A 15,589-nucleotide genomic window follows, 5' to 3' on the forward strand; every position below is an offset into this window, starting at 1 on the left:
TATTTTATTTTTTTATTGTTGGTTATGGGGCTTGAACTCTGGGTCTAGGCGCTGTCCCTCACCTCTTCAGCTCAAGGCTAGTGCTCTACCACTTGAGCCACAGCACCACTTCTGGTTTTCTGGTGGTTTACTGGAGATAAGAGTGTCACAGCGCTGGGCACCGGTGGCTCATGCCTGTAACCCTAGCTACTGAGGAGACTAAGATTTGAGGATCATGGTTCAAAGCCAGCCCAGGCAGAAAATCCATGAGACTCTTATTTCCAAATAACCACCAGAAAACCAGAAGTGGTGCTATGGCTCAAACAGAAGAGAGCTTGCCTTGAGCTGAAGAGTGCAGGGATAGTGCCCAAGCCCAGAGTTCAAGCCCTATGACCGACAAAAAAAAAAAAAAAAGGGTTTCACAGACTTTTCTGCCTGGGCTGGCTTTGAGCCACAATCCTCAGATCTCAGCCTCCTGAGTAGCTAGGATTACAGGGATGAGCCACTGGTGCCTGGCAAAAAATAATGTTTAATCTTTGAGTATTTCCAAGGATAATTAAGAAAAATTCTAAGCATTTCTAAGATAAAGGAAGCCCAATTATTCAATTCAAACAAATTAAAAAAAATACACATTTTGTTAATAAACAACAAACATAACAAAAACTGGTGAACCCAAAACAAAATAAAGATTGTTCAGTTAGTTCTGATGCAGAAAAAGATACTTATACCTCTCTTTTTCTGCTCCTGGAACAGTACCCGTATTGGTGGATCCAGGCACAGAAGCAATAGGGGTACCAACAGTTCGAAGATTCTGGATTACAGATGACAAAAACTGCTGGCTAGCACTTTCATACAAATCAAAACAAATCTGATAAGCCATCAGAAGGTTGTCTTCCTTTACCAGTTTTTCTAAGATATCACTGACAGCCTGAGGATCATCTAAGAAAATTAAGCACTGAAAAGGAGATAAAGAACAAGCATAAAGTAATTGAAAACTTCATCTGCACAGTATTTAGCACAGGGCAAACGGTCTAGCTTGAAACATAGGCCAGGTGGAACAGATTATGGTGTCTAGCATTCTAGTTCTGAATCCAACACTAGGCAAATGCTTCTGACAATGCATCTGCTTTCCACAAAAAAGCCTATATACCTTACATTCACCGGTCCTAACATCATGCCTGGTAATTAGCATTACTCAGTAACAGATCCTAAATGACTGTCTCTTCTTTGAATCCTTATCCATAATTACATCCAAATAATCTTTAACCTGTATCATTGGTACTGCATTGCAGGAGTCATTCATTCTTAGCACTTACTACTAGGCTGCAATAGAATAAGAGATCAAAATGATCACTGTGTGCATTTCTACTCTTAATCTGTCATCTACGTCAACAAAATTATCCTCTAATAAAATTAGGCCTTTCTTTTAAAAATCTGAGCTTAAATTTTCTTATGCCCTGAAGTAGCATCTAATTCAACTTCAAGATAAACATATGTTTAAAGTTATTACATATTAAGAACAGAAAATAATGAGAAAAAATAAGTGACCAATTTAGGAGGATGCTTAAGTAAGGCAAACACTGAATGGCCACTGTACAATGAACACTGTACATAGAAAATATGAAAAAATGCTGCATTGAAAACTATAAACTCCTGATATTGTCTCCAGGGAAGAGAATTATGGCTGAAGGAAAGACTGCATTGTGTAGTCTATGGTTCTTTATGAATTTAAAAGCATGCATTTATAAACTGCTCAACACATTTTTAAAAATGTAAAATATAATTTACTTTGTATATTTTCTTTACTACTTTTATTTTTTTCTGAACAAATTCATCCACGAAAAAGGGATAAAATTATCTGGGTTCATTACTCAAACACAACAGGTATTTGAGCTGAGCCCAGATAATTTCTACACTTCATAATTCCATACTTCATAATGACACACTAGAGAATAAGTACTGTTTTTTTCCTTTCCTTTTTTTAATGTGGTCCCAAAATTTTCTTAAATACTTTGATTATTTTTAAAACACACAAAAAGAATACATGAAGAGAAAAAGAATAATTTTATCAAAATAGATATTTAGTGCTGTGAGATTCCATTTCTTATGGACTGTGTAAAGAGCAACTGATAACATGTGAAACTATTATAGTAATGTGATATAATATAATTATGGGTTACATGGCACAGAACAGAATGGAGTAATAAAACAGAACGTTAATATAACTCAATGTAATTACCTGACAAACATTGATGAAATCCGGTTTCTCTAAGTTCATGTAAATTTTAACCAGAACTCTTAGGACTTTATTCCGAAACTGTTTATTCTGCATTAAAGACATGCAGAGCTTAAGGCTATATGCTAGCATTCCTGGGACATCATTCTGAAAGATAATTAAAAGTATATAATTATTTAATTACTTAAATATTTTTTAGTTTAAAATGGAATTATTGGGCTGGGAAGGTGGCTCAGTGGTAGACCACTTGCCTTGCATGCCTGAGGCCCTGGGTTCGATTCCTCAGCACCACATAAGCAGAAAAAGCCGGAAGTGGAGCTGTGGCTCAAGTGGTAGAGTGCTAGCCTTGAGCTTAAGAGCTGAGGGACAGCACCCAGGCCAGAGTTCAGGCCCCACGACCAACAAAATAAGTAAATAAAAACAAAAAATAAGCAAAAATGGAATTATTTTCTTCCTTCTTTAATCATTCAGAACTGCCAATGATTTCAACCCTTTAAACAATAAAAACCTAGGGCCGGGGCTGGGTAGGTGGTTCAGTGATAGAATGCTTGCCTTGTGTGCATGAGGCCCTGGGTTCGATTCCTCAGCACCACATAAGCAGAAAAAGCCGGAAGTGGCCCTGTGGTCAAATGGTAGAGTGCTAGCCTTGAGCTGAAGAGCTGAGGGACAGCGCCTAGGCCCAGAGTTCAGGCCCCATGACCAACAAAAACAAAAACAAAACAAAACAAAACACGTAGGGACAGGTGCAGCGGCTCACACCTACAAACCAAGCTACTCAGGAAGCAGAGATTGAAAAGACTTCCGTTCAGGCCAGCACAAGGAAAAAGTTAGCCAGACTCTATCTCAACAATAAAAGCAAGATGTGGTAACATGCATCTGTAATCTCAGCTACTTGGGAAGCATAGGTAGGAGGATTGTAGTAAGAGACCAACCCAAGGCAAAAAGGCAAGAACTTATCCAGAAAAATCAAAAATGCCTAAAATTTTAGACCATTTTAAGACATATTTTTCCCCCACATGCTGAGGACTGACCTCAGAGCCTTGCACGTGCTAGGCAAGTATTCCTGGGTTCATCTCCATATCCTTAGGTTTTCTGTTTTGTCTTAGTGGTACAGGGGGGTTCAAAGTCAGGGCTTCACACACATGCTAGGTTGGGGTTCTACAGAGCCCTTACTTCCAGCCTAGCTTTTGCTAGTTATGTTGGAGATGGAGTTTAATGAACTTTTCTACCCTAGCTGGCCACAAATGGTGATCCTTCAGATCTCAGCCTCATGAGAACGTAGGATTACAGATATAAGCTGATCTACCCAGTTTACAGAGAGAAATTGTACGTTACATATTTATGTCTTTTTTTTTTTTTTGTCAGTCATGGGGCCTGAACTCTGGGCCTTGGCGCTGTTCCTCAGCTATTTAGCTGAAGGCTAGTGCTCTACCACTTTAGCCACAGCACCATTCCGGCTTTTTATGCTTATAGGTGCTGAGGAATCGAACCCAGGGCCTCATGCATGCGAGGCAAGCACTCTACCACTGAGCCATCTTCCCAGCCCATATTTATATGTCTTTGTGGAATAATGGACTGAAAATAAGTTAATATATAGTGATCAATGACAATCATCACTATATGGACATAGTGTATATACTATCAGATTAATGATGTTAATAATTATGAAAAATTATGTTAAACTGTCCATACGCTGAGTGGCCATGTTTTGCAATTATATCTGTGGGTGGTTTTCTACCTCTAATCTTGCTACTAGACTCTCTTTCTCCTGACTGCCTACACTGACTGAAGGACAGAAAACAATGTGGTAGAATAACCTCTAGCTCCAGGACTAAAATAAGGAATACCATAATAATAATACCTGCCTGGCCAGGCACTGGTGGCCCACACCTATAACCCTAGCTACTCAGGAGACTGGGATCTGAGGATTGCATTTCAAAGCCAGCTGGGACAGGAAAGTCTGTGAGACTCTTATCTCCAATTAACTACCAGATAACCAGAAGTGGAGCTTTGGCTCAGGCGGTAGAGTGCTTGCCTTGAGCTGAAGAGCACAGGAACAGCGCCCAAGCACAGAGTTCGGAAGCCCCACGACCAACAAATAATAATAATAGTAATAATAATATCTGTCTGATGCTATGAGTGAACTGAGTTCATGAGGTGTGCTTACCCTGTGGTTCTCACAAGCAGCCCAATATTTGAGATATCACTATATAAAGGTCTTTCAAAATAAAGCAGCACAGGTTGGGTAATGTGGCTTAGTGGTAGAGTGCTTGCCTAGCATGCATAAAACTCTAGGTTTGATTGCTCAGTACCACATACACAGAAAAAGCCAGTCCATGAGTTCTTTTGCTCAATGCTAGATCTCTATTACTTGAGCCACAGCTCCACTTCTGGCTTTTTTGTGATTAGTTAGAGTCATAAAGAGTCTCGTGGACTTCCCTGCCCAGGCTGGATTTGAATACTGATACTCAGATCTCAGCCTTCTGAGTAACCAGGATTAAGGCGAGAGCCACCAGCATTCAGCTTCTGCTTCCATTTTTAAGCATTTGCTAACCCTTTAGTATGTGGTTGTTTTATTTGACTATCCCCAAAACATTGATTTGGGCAAAATCTTAGTCTTTTTTGCCACTGTATTCTCAATGCCTAGAACAGTGGTTGACACAAAGTATTCACAAAGTATTTCTTGGGGCTGGAGACACAGCTTAGTGGTGAAGTGCTTACATAGTGTGTACAAGGCCCAGAGTTCAACTGCCAACATAAAAAAAAAAAATCGTTAAATAATAACAAATATTTTAATTTTATTCAAATGAAGATAAGAGGCAACAATTTCATAGAATTGAAACTGGGAGTAAAATAAGAGCTATTTTATATCATGGTAATTTATTTGTTTTGCTCATTTAAACAAATCATTACTTTGCTAAACCAAGACTTAGGATTTGAGAACAGTAATGTACAAAAATACTTGGTGGTGGGCTGGGAAGGTGGCTCAGTGGTAGAGCGCTTGCCTTGCATGCTCAAGGCCCTGGGTTCGATTCCTCAGCACCACATAAGAAAAAAGCCGGAAGTGGCGCTGTGGCTCAAGTGGTAGAGCACTAGCCTTGAGCTAAAGAGCTGAGGGACAGCGCCCAGGCCCAGAGTTCAGGCCCCACAACCGGACCCAAAAAAAAAAAGAAGAGAGCAGAGCTGAATATGCAACTTCTCTGATCCCTTGTCTTAGTTGCCTTATTGCTTTACAATACCTGAGACTGTGTTATTTATATAAAAAAAAAAATACTTGGTGGTTTCTATTGGAAAGTCAGTTGTTAAATACTAATAAAACTAATTAAAAAATCATGGGTTCTGAGTTCAAAACCCAGTATCACAAAAAGAAAAAAAAAAGAAAGAAAAAAAAAAAGATGGACACTATGGAAAAGCCTAGGGTTCCATGAGATTAACAAAACTACTGGACCAGTCTTTGAAGTGGAAGATAGGGATTCATATTGATGGAAGATTATACAAACAACTAATAACTAAGCTAACAGCTAATAACTCTAAGCAGAACAGGAATCCAGCAGGTAAGAAAAGGAAAGAGTATTTTTAGGGCTGGGAATGTGACTTAGTGGTAGAGTGCTTGCCTTGCATGCATGAAGCCCTGGGTTCCACATAAGCCAGAAGTGGCACTGTGGTTCAAGTGGTAGAGTGCTAGCCTTGAGCAAAAGAAGCTCAGGGACAGTGCCCAGGCCCAAAGTCAAACCCCCAGGACTGGCAAAAAAAAAGAAGAAGATTTTTAGCAGAGTGGGGTGGGGCAGTAAAAGAGGAGGGAGATGAGTAAAAACCAAAATGAGTGAAGTAGAGAAGGAACTCATGGAGAGTGAAAAGTGGTGAAACAAAGTGGGTCTGCAGACCATATCCATTTAACTCAGTCTTGAGGACCACTGTGGTTGGTAACTTAGTCATCTTAATTCCTGGATTCTTAAATCTGCTACCTAGTTCTTAGATTTAACCTTAGTAAGCATATTAAAATAATAGCTTATCAATATATTTTTCTTTAAAAGACGATGGTAACTCATATGTCTTGCCCATGTAAAAAAGAAATGTGGCTGGGACTGGGAAGGTGGCTCACTGGTAGAATATTTGCCTTGCATGCATGAGGCCCTGGGCTCGAGTCCTCAGCGCCACATAAGCAGAAAAGGCCGAAGTGGGTGCTGTGGCTCAAGTGGTAGAACGCTAGCCTTGAGCTGAAAAGCTGAGGGACAGCGCCCAGGCCCAGAGTTCAGGCCCCACGACCGACCAAAAAAAAAAAAAAAGTGGCAAGATAAAAGGATTCTAGGAACACAAAGCATAGCCAAAGTTCATATATACATATAAACCAGTTGTTAAGAACAGCATCTTCTTTTTAACTAGATTTTTCTTTTAACTAGCAACTAAATCTTGAGTTTGAACAGTTTGCTTTGTGGATTCACCACCAATAACAAGTTCTAAAATGATATCATCTACTTACCGACTCTAGTACGGTCTTCTCAAACACATCTAGTCTTCGTGTCTCCAGAGCAATGCCAATAGCCTGCTTGTACTTGTGATCATCTAGACATCGCTGGAACATTTTATTTACAATGCCTTCCAGTCTCTGGTCAATTGGCTTTTTCTCTCCCTCAGGCAAATCTGCATTTTCCACACACTGTTTGGTATAGTGATCAATGCATTTTGCTATAGAGAAAAAAAATAACACATTACTTTATACTTATAAGGTAACTATAAATTTGCACATTTCAAAATGTTACTTGATTTATATTTTCAATTAAAATTTCTATGTGGGATACTGGTGGCTCATGCCTGTAATCCTAGTTATTCAGAAGGCTGATATCTGAGGATCGCAGTTCAAAGTGAGCCCCGGCAGGACAGTCCATGAAACTCTTACCTCCAATAAACTGAGAAAAAGCCAGAAGTGGCGCTGTGACTCAAGTAGTAGAGCACTAGCCTTGGGCACAAAGAGGCTCCAGGATAGTGCCCAGGCACTGAGTTCAAGTTCCAGTACCAGCAAAAAAAAAACCAACCAACAACAACAACAAAAAAAAAACCCACCTGCATTAAAACTTGCAAGTTAGTTATCTTTCTTTGAAATAACATAGAAACTTTCTAGGTACAAACAGAAAAGCTTCCTTTTACATTCATACAGAACATAAACAGCCACTAGAGAGGAGAGATGTACACTCTTAATTATCCTTTCTAAAACTCACTGGCTGGTCTCCCCTTTCAAAGAAAAAAAGGAAACTAGGAAAAGATTAAGTAGTTCCAAATTATAACCCTAAACCCAAGTAATTTGTACTAGCATAAGGGACTGTTAGTCACTCCGAAGGCCCATGTTAAATGAGTCTGTATTTCTAGGAGAGATGCAGGCTTAATAAAATGGGAGTATGCCACATTCAGGGTTCATCCAGACAGAACTGTGATGGTTCAAGTCCAAGAAGTAAGAACAAAAGAGTAGTCACAAAACAGACACAAAACAATTCTGACTATAGAAAACTTTCTTCAGGTCCCAACAAGAGCTTTTCAATCAATTGCAGGTAAGTGTAGAAACATCATCCTTATTCCATCATAACAAAAGTTAAAAATCAGGACATGTGGAAAAATTTCCTTAGATCATATAACTGAAGGGGAAACTGAATCTCCCAAGTTTCAAGTTAGGTTCCTTCTTCCACATTAAATTTATGTTTATCTCATAACTCTATTCCAACTTCATATGGTAACTAATGCCCAAAATCAAGCCTCATTTCCAGCTTACCAAAACCAGGAGAAAATTTCCTGTCTTCTATTTTCTATATGTACTGTTTATGCAATTCATTAAGACTGTAGGAAACCTTTTCAAAATTCTACTTTATACATCCCCTTAAATTTCACTAATTTATACAAAATTATGACAATACAAAACCAGATGGGCAATTCATACTTCCATCCAAACAAGCAAATAAAACTGGTCTCTGGGTCCTCCTCAATTACCTTTAATAAGCTAAGACAAAACATACCGTTTAAAGATAGGGAAGGCTTCTACTACCACACTGTACTTTATAATTAGTGTCCTATCTACAAGGGATATTTGTACATGGTTAGCAATGCAAGCACTTGCACATCATTGCTGGAAAAATGATCATGCGAAAATTCCTCATCAGAAAATTCCTTAGATTACGTATGTAACTGTAACCCTTCTGTATATCACCTTAACAATAAAATTAAATTGAAAAAGAAACAAACCCCAATGATACTAAATTACAAAACTTTTTAAAAAATTTAAAAAAAGAAAATTCCTAAGAACAACAAAAAAGATAACAAGTGTGTTTTACCCCTGACTTCTTTTGTTTCATAATTTCTATTTTGGTTGTGTCAAGGATTAACATGTAGACATTTTAGTTGAACACAAATCTTAGCATACATATCAAATGCCTAAAGCCATATATATGTTTTTAAATTTTCCTTAACAGGATGCCACTTAGCAATATTTTTAAATACTGGACTATAAATACAAATTACTTAATTTCCACCAATTCACAATTCTATATAATATACACTACATATTTAAGTTTTCTATTTTTCACAGCATAATGACAAATTAGGAAAACTGGACTACCATGACCAAAGGTATTACCAAATAAAACACAATTCTGACAGAAAAGATTACTTCTAACAATGTGAGGAAAGTGCTCTGGTTTCAAACAATATGGTCTATCCTGTAAAACCATTTTTCTTCCTGTAAGATTCACAGACCAGCTAGACAGCAGTGGTTCATGCCTAATCCTAGCTACTCTCAAGACAGAGCTCTGAGGATCATGGTTCAAAGCCAGGACAGGCAGGAAAGTCTATGAGACTCTATCTCCAATTAAGCAACAAAAAAGCAGGAAGTAGAGCAGTGGCTCAATTGGTAGAGCACTATCCTTCTGCAGAAAAATGCTCAAAGACAGTGCCCAGGTCCTGAGTTCAAGCCTTAGGACTAGTACAAAAACAAACAAAAATATCACAGATGAAAAAATGTGAAAAATGTGAACAAAGAATCCTAGTTAAAAACTGGACATGATGGTATGCTGCTACCTGGAAGACTGAGGCAGGAGGGTTATGAGTTCATAGTCAGCCTGATCAAAATAGCAAGACAATGTCCAAATAAAAGAAGAACTGGGCTGAAGGTGGGTTTTTTTGTTTTTTTTTTTTTGGGGGGGGGTGGCTGGGAGCTCTTTTGCTCAAGGATAGCACTCTATCACTTTGAGCCACAGTGCTACTTCCAGTTTTCTGGTGGTTAGATGGAGGTAAGAGTTTCACAGGGACTTTTCTACCTGGGCTGGCTTCCAAACATGATCTTCAGAGAACAGCCTCCTGAGTAGCTAGGATTACAGGTGCTACCAACACCCAGCTGAAGGTGGCTTAGCTGAAGGTGGCTTAGTGGTAGTGTCAATTTAGCAAGCATGAGGCTTTGGGTTCAAATCCCAATACTATCTTAGTTAGAACTTCAAGGACATTTTAAGGTACAGTGTACCTTTTAATGCCAGTACCTTCCCAATTTAATTTCTGAAAGAGAATCCAATTCTCTGCATTTAAGACTTCAGGTGAGGGCTGGGAAGGTAGCTCAGCAGTAGAGTGCATGCCTTGCAAGCATGAGGCCCTGGGTTCGATTCCTCAGCACCACATAAACAGAAAAAGCCGGAAGTGGCGCTGTGGCTCCAGTGGTAGAGTGCTAGGCTTGAGCTGAAGAGCTGAGGGACAGCATCCAGGCCCAGAGTTCAGGTCCATGACCGGCACAAAAACCAAACAACAACAACAACAAAAAAAACACAAATAAATTAAGCCTGGTGACATCCAACTGTAATTCCAAGGTAGGAAGCTGAGGCAGAAGGATCACAAGTTCAGGGCCAGCATGAAGTCATGATACCTGCCTCAAAAAGCAAAACAAAACAAGTAAGAAGGAGGAGGGCTATATAAATCAATATCATGGGGCTGGGAAGGTGGCTCAGTGGTAGAGCGCTTGCCTTGCATGCATGAGGCCCTGGGTTCGATTCCTCAGCACCACATAAGCAAAAAGAAAAAAGCCGGAAGTGGCGCTGTGGCTCAAGTGGTAGAGCGCTGGCCTTGAGCTGAAGAGCTGAGGGACAGCGCCCAGGCCCAGAGTTCAGGCCCCACGACCGGACCCAAAAAAATAAATAAATAAATAAATAAATCAGTATCATTTAGTTTGTCATTCATAATAATCTTAGTTAAGCATTATGTAAAACTACTCACTGGATTAGTGACACAACAGCTAACTAGCATTCAGAGACAGATCTGAAAACCCAGCCTACATAAAGTTATTACAGAAAAAATATGTACTTCCAATTAAAATAATTTGGTCATGAGAGACGGGGTAACATTGTTCAAAAAGAAATGTACTCAATGCCTGACTTACGTAACTGTAAGCCCTCTGTATGTCATCTGTATAACAATAAAAAATAAAAAAATAATAATAATTTGTAAACCTCATATTCAGAAAAAAAGAAAAATGCTATATATACCAGGGCACAAAGGAAGTGGCCAAAACAGCAGGTAATTACCTATAATAGTTTCCACATATTCAGAGTTATCATTGACATTGAAGAGGTCACCTGCTCCAAGAGCATAATTCAGAGATTCCTCAAAAGCCCCCAGGTGATAAAATACTTTAGATGCCACCAAGGCTGCAAACTGCCGACTCCGGAAACCTTCATCTTCATATAAAACTTCTCTGAAAGAAATTAGGAAAAGACAGATTTCATTTAAGTTGTGGTTTTCCTTAAAAAATATCAAATCTAGGATCATATGGATCAAGATATATTGTACTTATAAACTGATTTGCTGAAAGGAAGCTTCTTCGTACAACTACTTAAACAACAAAATAACATAAATCCCAAATCTAGCTGCTTGCAGGTAGCTCAAATTCTAGCTACTTTAGAGATGAGATCAGAACAAAAGAGTTCAAGTTCACCCAGTTCGTTTTCAAGACGCCCTCAACTCATAGCTGAGTGCAGTGGCTCACACCAGTTATCCCAAACTACATGAGAGGTTGAGATTGGGAGGACTGAGGCTCCACACCAGAGGGGACAGTAAAGTCAGAGAGATTCCAACTCACTGTTATCCAAGGAAGCCTGAAATAGGAGGATGGAGGTTTAGTGGTGAATGTGGGAAGGAAGCAAGATCGTATCTCAAAAAATAACCAGTGAAAAACAGGTCTGAGGACGTGGTTCAGATGGTAGAGCACCTACCTAGCAAGAATGAGGCTCTGAGTTCAAACCCCAATACTGCTCCTGACCAAAAAGCCCAAATCTAAACACTCAAGCCACAATTTAGAAGTAAATTCCTAAATGAAGTAATAAAACGAAAGACTCACATCCACAGAAAATGATCTACCTCACTTAAAATTATAGAAATTGCTTACATTTTGTCTACAGACTCCGAGATTTCTGCCCAGAAGTCATTGACAACTGCATTCAATTTGTGTAGTGCAAATTCCTGTAAAAGACAAAACCAAAATTCTATTTTGAGACGACTTAGAAATACACATCCTTTAAAACTGCCCAACAAATCAATGGCCAAATACTTAGCAATATTTTCTAAGGTCTTTAATTTATGACAAACACAGAAATTCATAAACTAACATGCTTTTTCTTGGGTTTAGACATTTCCTTTCTGCAATTACAAAACATCAGACTGATCATACACTGCTATTCCTTACTAGAATGAACCTTTTCTTTTTCTTTTTTGTCAATTGTGGAGCTTGAACTCTGGGCCTGTGCGCTGTCCCTCAGCTCTTCAGTGCAAGGCTAGCATTCTACCACTTGAGCCACAGCACCTCTTCTGGTTTTCTGGTGGTTTACTGGAGATCAGAGTCTCATGGACCTTCCTGCCCAGGCTGGCTTTAAACCTCGATCCTCAGATCTAAGCCCCCTGAGTAGCTAGGATTACAGGTGTGAGCCACCAGTACCCAGCTTAAACCTTTTCCTTCTTTAAATATAGAAGACTGACATCAGGTTCTTAGTTTAGATAGAAATGAATAGAGCCACATGAAATAACATTCCAAATTTTTGGCAAATGAAAATAATTTTAAATATATAATACAGAAGAAACAACATAATTTGTTACTGATTAAAAACAAAACCTGGAGGGAGCCAGTGTGGTAGCAAATACCTCCCTGCTACTGGGGAGTGGAGATAGAAGGGCCAGAAGCAGAGCTGTGGGTCAAGTGGTAGAATGCCAGCCTTGAGCAAAACTGAGTGTGGGTGGCATATGCTGGTGATACGGCTATACAGAGGCTTAGGCAGAGGACGATCTCTGGCCTGAGGCCATAATGTGAAACCATATCTGAAAAATCAAAGCAAAAAGGGTTTGGGTCTTTTTGCTCCAGCAGCAGAATGCCTGGTAACAAGCACAAGGCTCTAAGTTCTAACCTCAGTAAGGCCAAAAACCCCAAACCATTAAGAGAGGCTATCTGAGTAGCTCTGGTGGCGAAACACTTGCCTAGAATGTGTGAAGTTCTGGGTTTAATTCCCAGTACTGAAAAAAACAAACAAACAAATAAAAAAAAAAAACTGGAGGGTTAGTCCCAAGCCATCTTAAGGTTTATCTGCCTCAAAGCTAAATTCAAGGAAAACCAACTGTTATCACTAAAAATACTACCTTCTCTAGCTAACTGTCTCCAGATGTAGGATGGCTACTTTAAATGACAGAAATGTAGATTTTACCATTTTAAAGCTTCACAGATTCACAGAATTCCTAAGTCTTTGTCTTCAACACATACCTTAAGCTGTGGTTCTTCTTCATCCAGAAGAGAAATGATTCCAGCTATAAGACAAAAGGTATATCATGATTGTAAGACATGTGCCCACAGGCAGAAATGAACATTTGGGGGCCTTTATTCTCATACAAGTGCAGCACTTTTGTAGACACTGGAAACACTGGAGGTGGAGGGACCTTACAGACTTAAGGGTCCATAAATATCTGCCAAGCAACAAGCATTTAGTCTACCAATCAAGACAAAATACAGCTTAGGAGAAAAGAAAAATGTCCTATACATTTCAATCAATGGAGTGTGCCCCCAAAACCATGGGTGTGGATATGCATGTGAGTGTTCAGAGCTCTGGCTGCACATACATCACTTTATGGGCGCTGTCACAGATTAGTAAGCCTAACAACTTTGCCAGAGGGACACGATACTCAGGTGAAGAATGCTGCTTAAAGTCTTACAACCAACTAGAATCAGAAACTTGGAGAGTCTATCAAAAGCACTGATAGATGGGCTGGGAAGGTGGCTTAGTGGTAGAGCAGTTGGCTGGCACGCACGGAGCCCTGGGCTCACTGGGTTTGATTCCTCAGTACCACTTCCTCAGCGTCAGAAGTGGCGCTGTGGCTCAAGTGGTAGAGCACTAGCCTTGAGCAAAAGAAGCTCAGGGACAGTGCACTCAGGCTGAGTTGAAGCCCTAAGACTGGGTGGGGGGCAGCACTGATAGAGGCAGGGATGGTGACAGCCACAGAATGACAGAAGACTGATTACTTTATGAAAAAACATAGCATTTTACAGGAACAACTGCTCCCCTTTCTGTCCCTAGTTGTATATTTCTGAATTTTATGTATGGCATCATACATGACTACAAGGAAGGAAAAGAGAGGAATAGAATCTTCATGGACTGAATCGCAATGTAGACAAATACTGAATGGGAGACTTGTGAGGACGAAATGGATGATAGCAAACTGTACTCAACTAGCCACTAGGAAGATGGAAGGAGCTGGAAGATTGTCCATACTCTTCAGCTGGGAACCTTTACATGTGCAATATTTATATTTATTATACTTATTATACGGTTACCTACGATGTGAGAAAACCAACCAAAACAAAAAGTAGTGTGTTGTGACTGTACTGACATAAGAAGTTCAATTCACACCAAACACCTGTTTGTCCCACTTAGAAACATCCTGGCATTTAGGGTCTTTCAAGATGAGCCCATACCAGCTCTTCCCTTCCTATCTCATCTCCCCATTCTCCCATTTCTTATAAAGTATTATGTGTAGGAGATGAATTGCTTGTTCTTGTTGTAGAGTAGCTTTGTTCCTAATTGTCTCTCATGTCTCTAACATGTGAAAACACTCAATAAGTCTTTTAAGAAAATAAATTAAAATTGGTCAAAACATGCCATTCTTATATGCAATCCTAGCTACTCAAGAGTATGAAGTCTTAACGAATTCAGCTGGTAGAAAAGTCTGAGACTCTATCTCCAAAATAACCAGCAAAAAGCTATGCTGGAAATATGGCTCAAGTGATGAGTACCAAACAAGCAAGCAAGCAAGCCAAGCAAGCAAGCATGAGGCCTTGAATTCAAACACTGGTAAAGGCAAAAAAAAAAAAAAAAAAAAACTAATAGATAGACAGACAGGACAGACAGACAGACAGACAGATAGATATAACAGTTAAATGCTGGGCATTTCCAGCATTTGGGAAGCTAAGATAGGAAGATTCTGAATTTGAGGGTCAGTCCGGGTTATAAAACCTTGTCTTAGAGAAAGAGAGAAAAAAGTATAGCTTAGGGGTGACTTCACTAGGGGAACTATAATTTCATTTTTCTTTTATTTTTTATTGCTATTATAAAGGTGATGTACAGAGAATTTCACTTCTTTTAAAACTATTTTGAAGCTGAAAATTAACTGTTGCCAACCTCTCATGAAATATTGTGTGTGTGCTCATACATATACATACACACACATACACACACACACACACTGTCAACAACCTCATTTATATCACACCATTTGCCTACAGAAGTTACACTATCTGGAAAACTATTAGAAATACAAATTCAGTGAGGGTACTCAGCTTTTTCCACTCATGGCTGGTACTCTACCACTTGCTGGTCAACTGGGGATAGTCTTATGGACTTTTCTGCCCACGTTGACTTCAAACTGTGAATACTCAGATCCCAACCTCCTGAGTAACTAGGATTACAAGCATGAGCCACTGGTGCCCAGAGAAATACAAATTCTTAACCTCACTCCATAACTTGAGAATTGGAAACAGGGGACTAGGTCGCAGAAGTCAAGCTTCCCTGTGATTCTTGTGCTTACTACAGATAAGAACCACCAGCCTACTTTACTGACCAAATTGGGAAACTTTCACATACAATTTTAGAATAAAATTTTTTCACACAAAATAAACAATTATAAAATTGCTTAGGAAAAAAAGTTATATTTAACCATTAACCCAACAGAGTAAACTATCTCAATTATTTCAAGGTGCTCATATTAAGGCACCTCCTGCCTATCACAGCAACAGGGAAGAGTTTACTAAATGAGGAGCAAGTCTGCTCATTCTGAATTCTGTTACCTAAGCAATGTTTCCCATATGCCTTATCTTAAACG

The 15,589-nt window shown here is 39.3% G+C and overlaps 1 protein-coding gene across 1 annotated transcript in view; it reads right to left on the reverse strand.

Moving 5' to 3' along the window:
- Positions 1-15,589, reverse strand: part of Psmd1 (proteasome 26S subunit, non-ATPase 1) — a 102,041-nt gene that overhangs the window by 81,305 nt on the left and 5,147 nt on the right. The window contains exons 2-7 of the mRNA XM_042679019.1: positions 12,981-13,024; positions 11,622-11,695; positions 10,762-10,931; positions 6,696-6,901; positions 2,219-2,362; positions 708-934 (exon numbers count right to left, since the gene is read on the reverse strand). Of these exons, the coding sequence (XP_042534953.1) occupies positions 708-934; positions 2,219-2,362; positions 6,696-6,901; positions 10,762-10,931; positions 11,622-11,695; positions 12,981-13,024 (865 nt within the window). The remainder of the gene's footprint in view (positions 1-707; positions 935-2,218; positions 2,363-6,695; positions 6,902-10,761; positions 10,932-11,621; positions 11,696-12,980; positions 13,025-15,589) is intronic.

The sequence above is a fragment of the Dipodomys spectabilis genome, unplaced genomic scaffold (assembly GCF_019054845.1).
Source record: "Dipodomys spectabilis isolate Male_0828 unplaced genomic scaffold, ASM1905484v1 ptg000051l, whole genome shotgun sequence".
NCBI lineage: Eukaryota > Metazoa > Chordata > Mammalia > Rodentia > Heteromyidae > Dipodomys > Dipodomys spectabilis.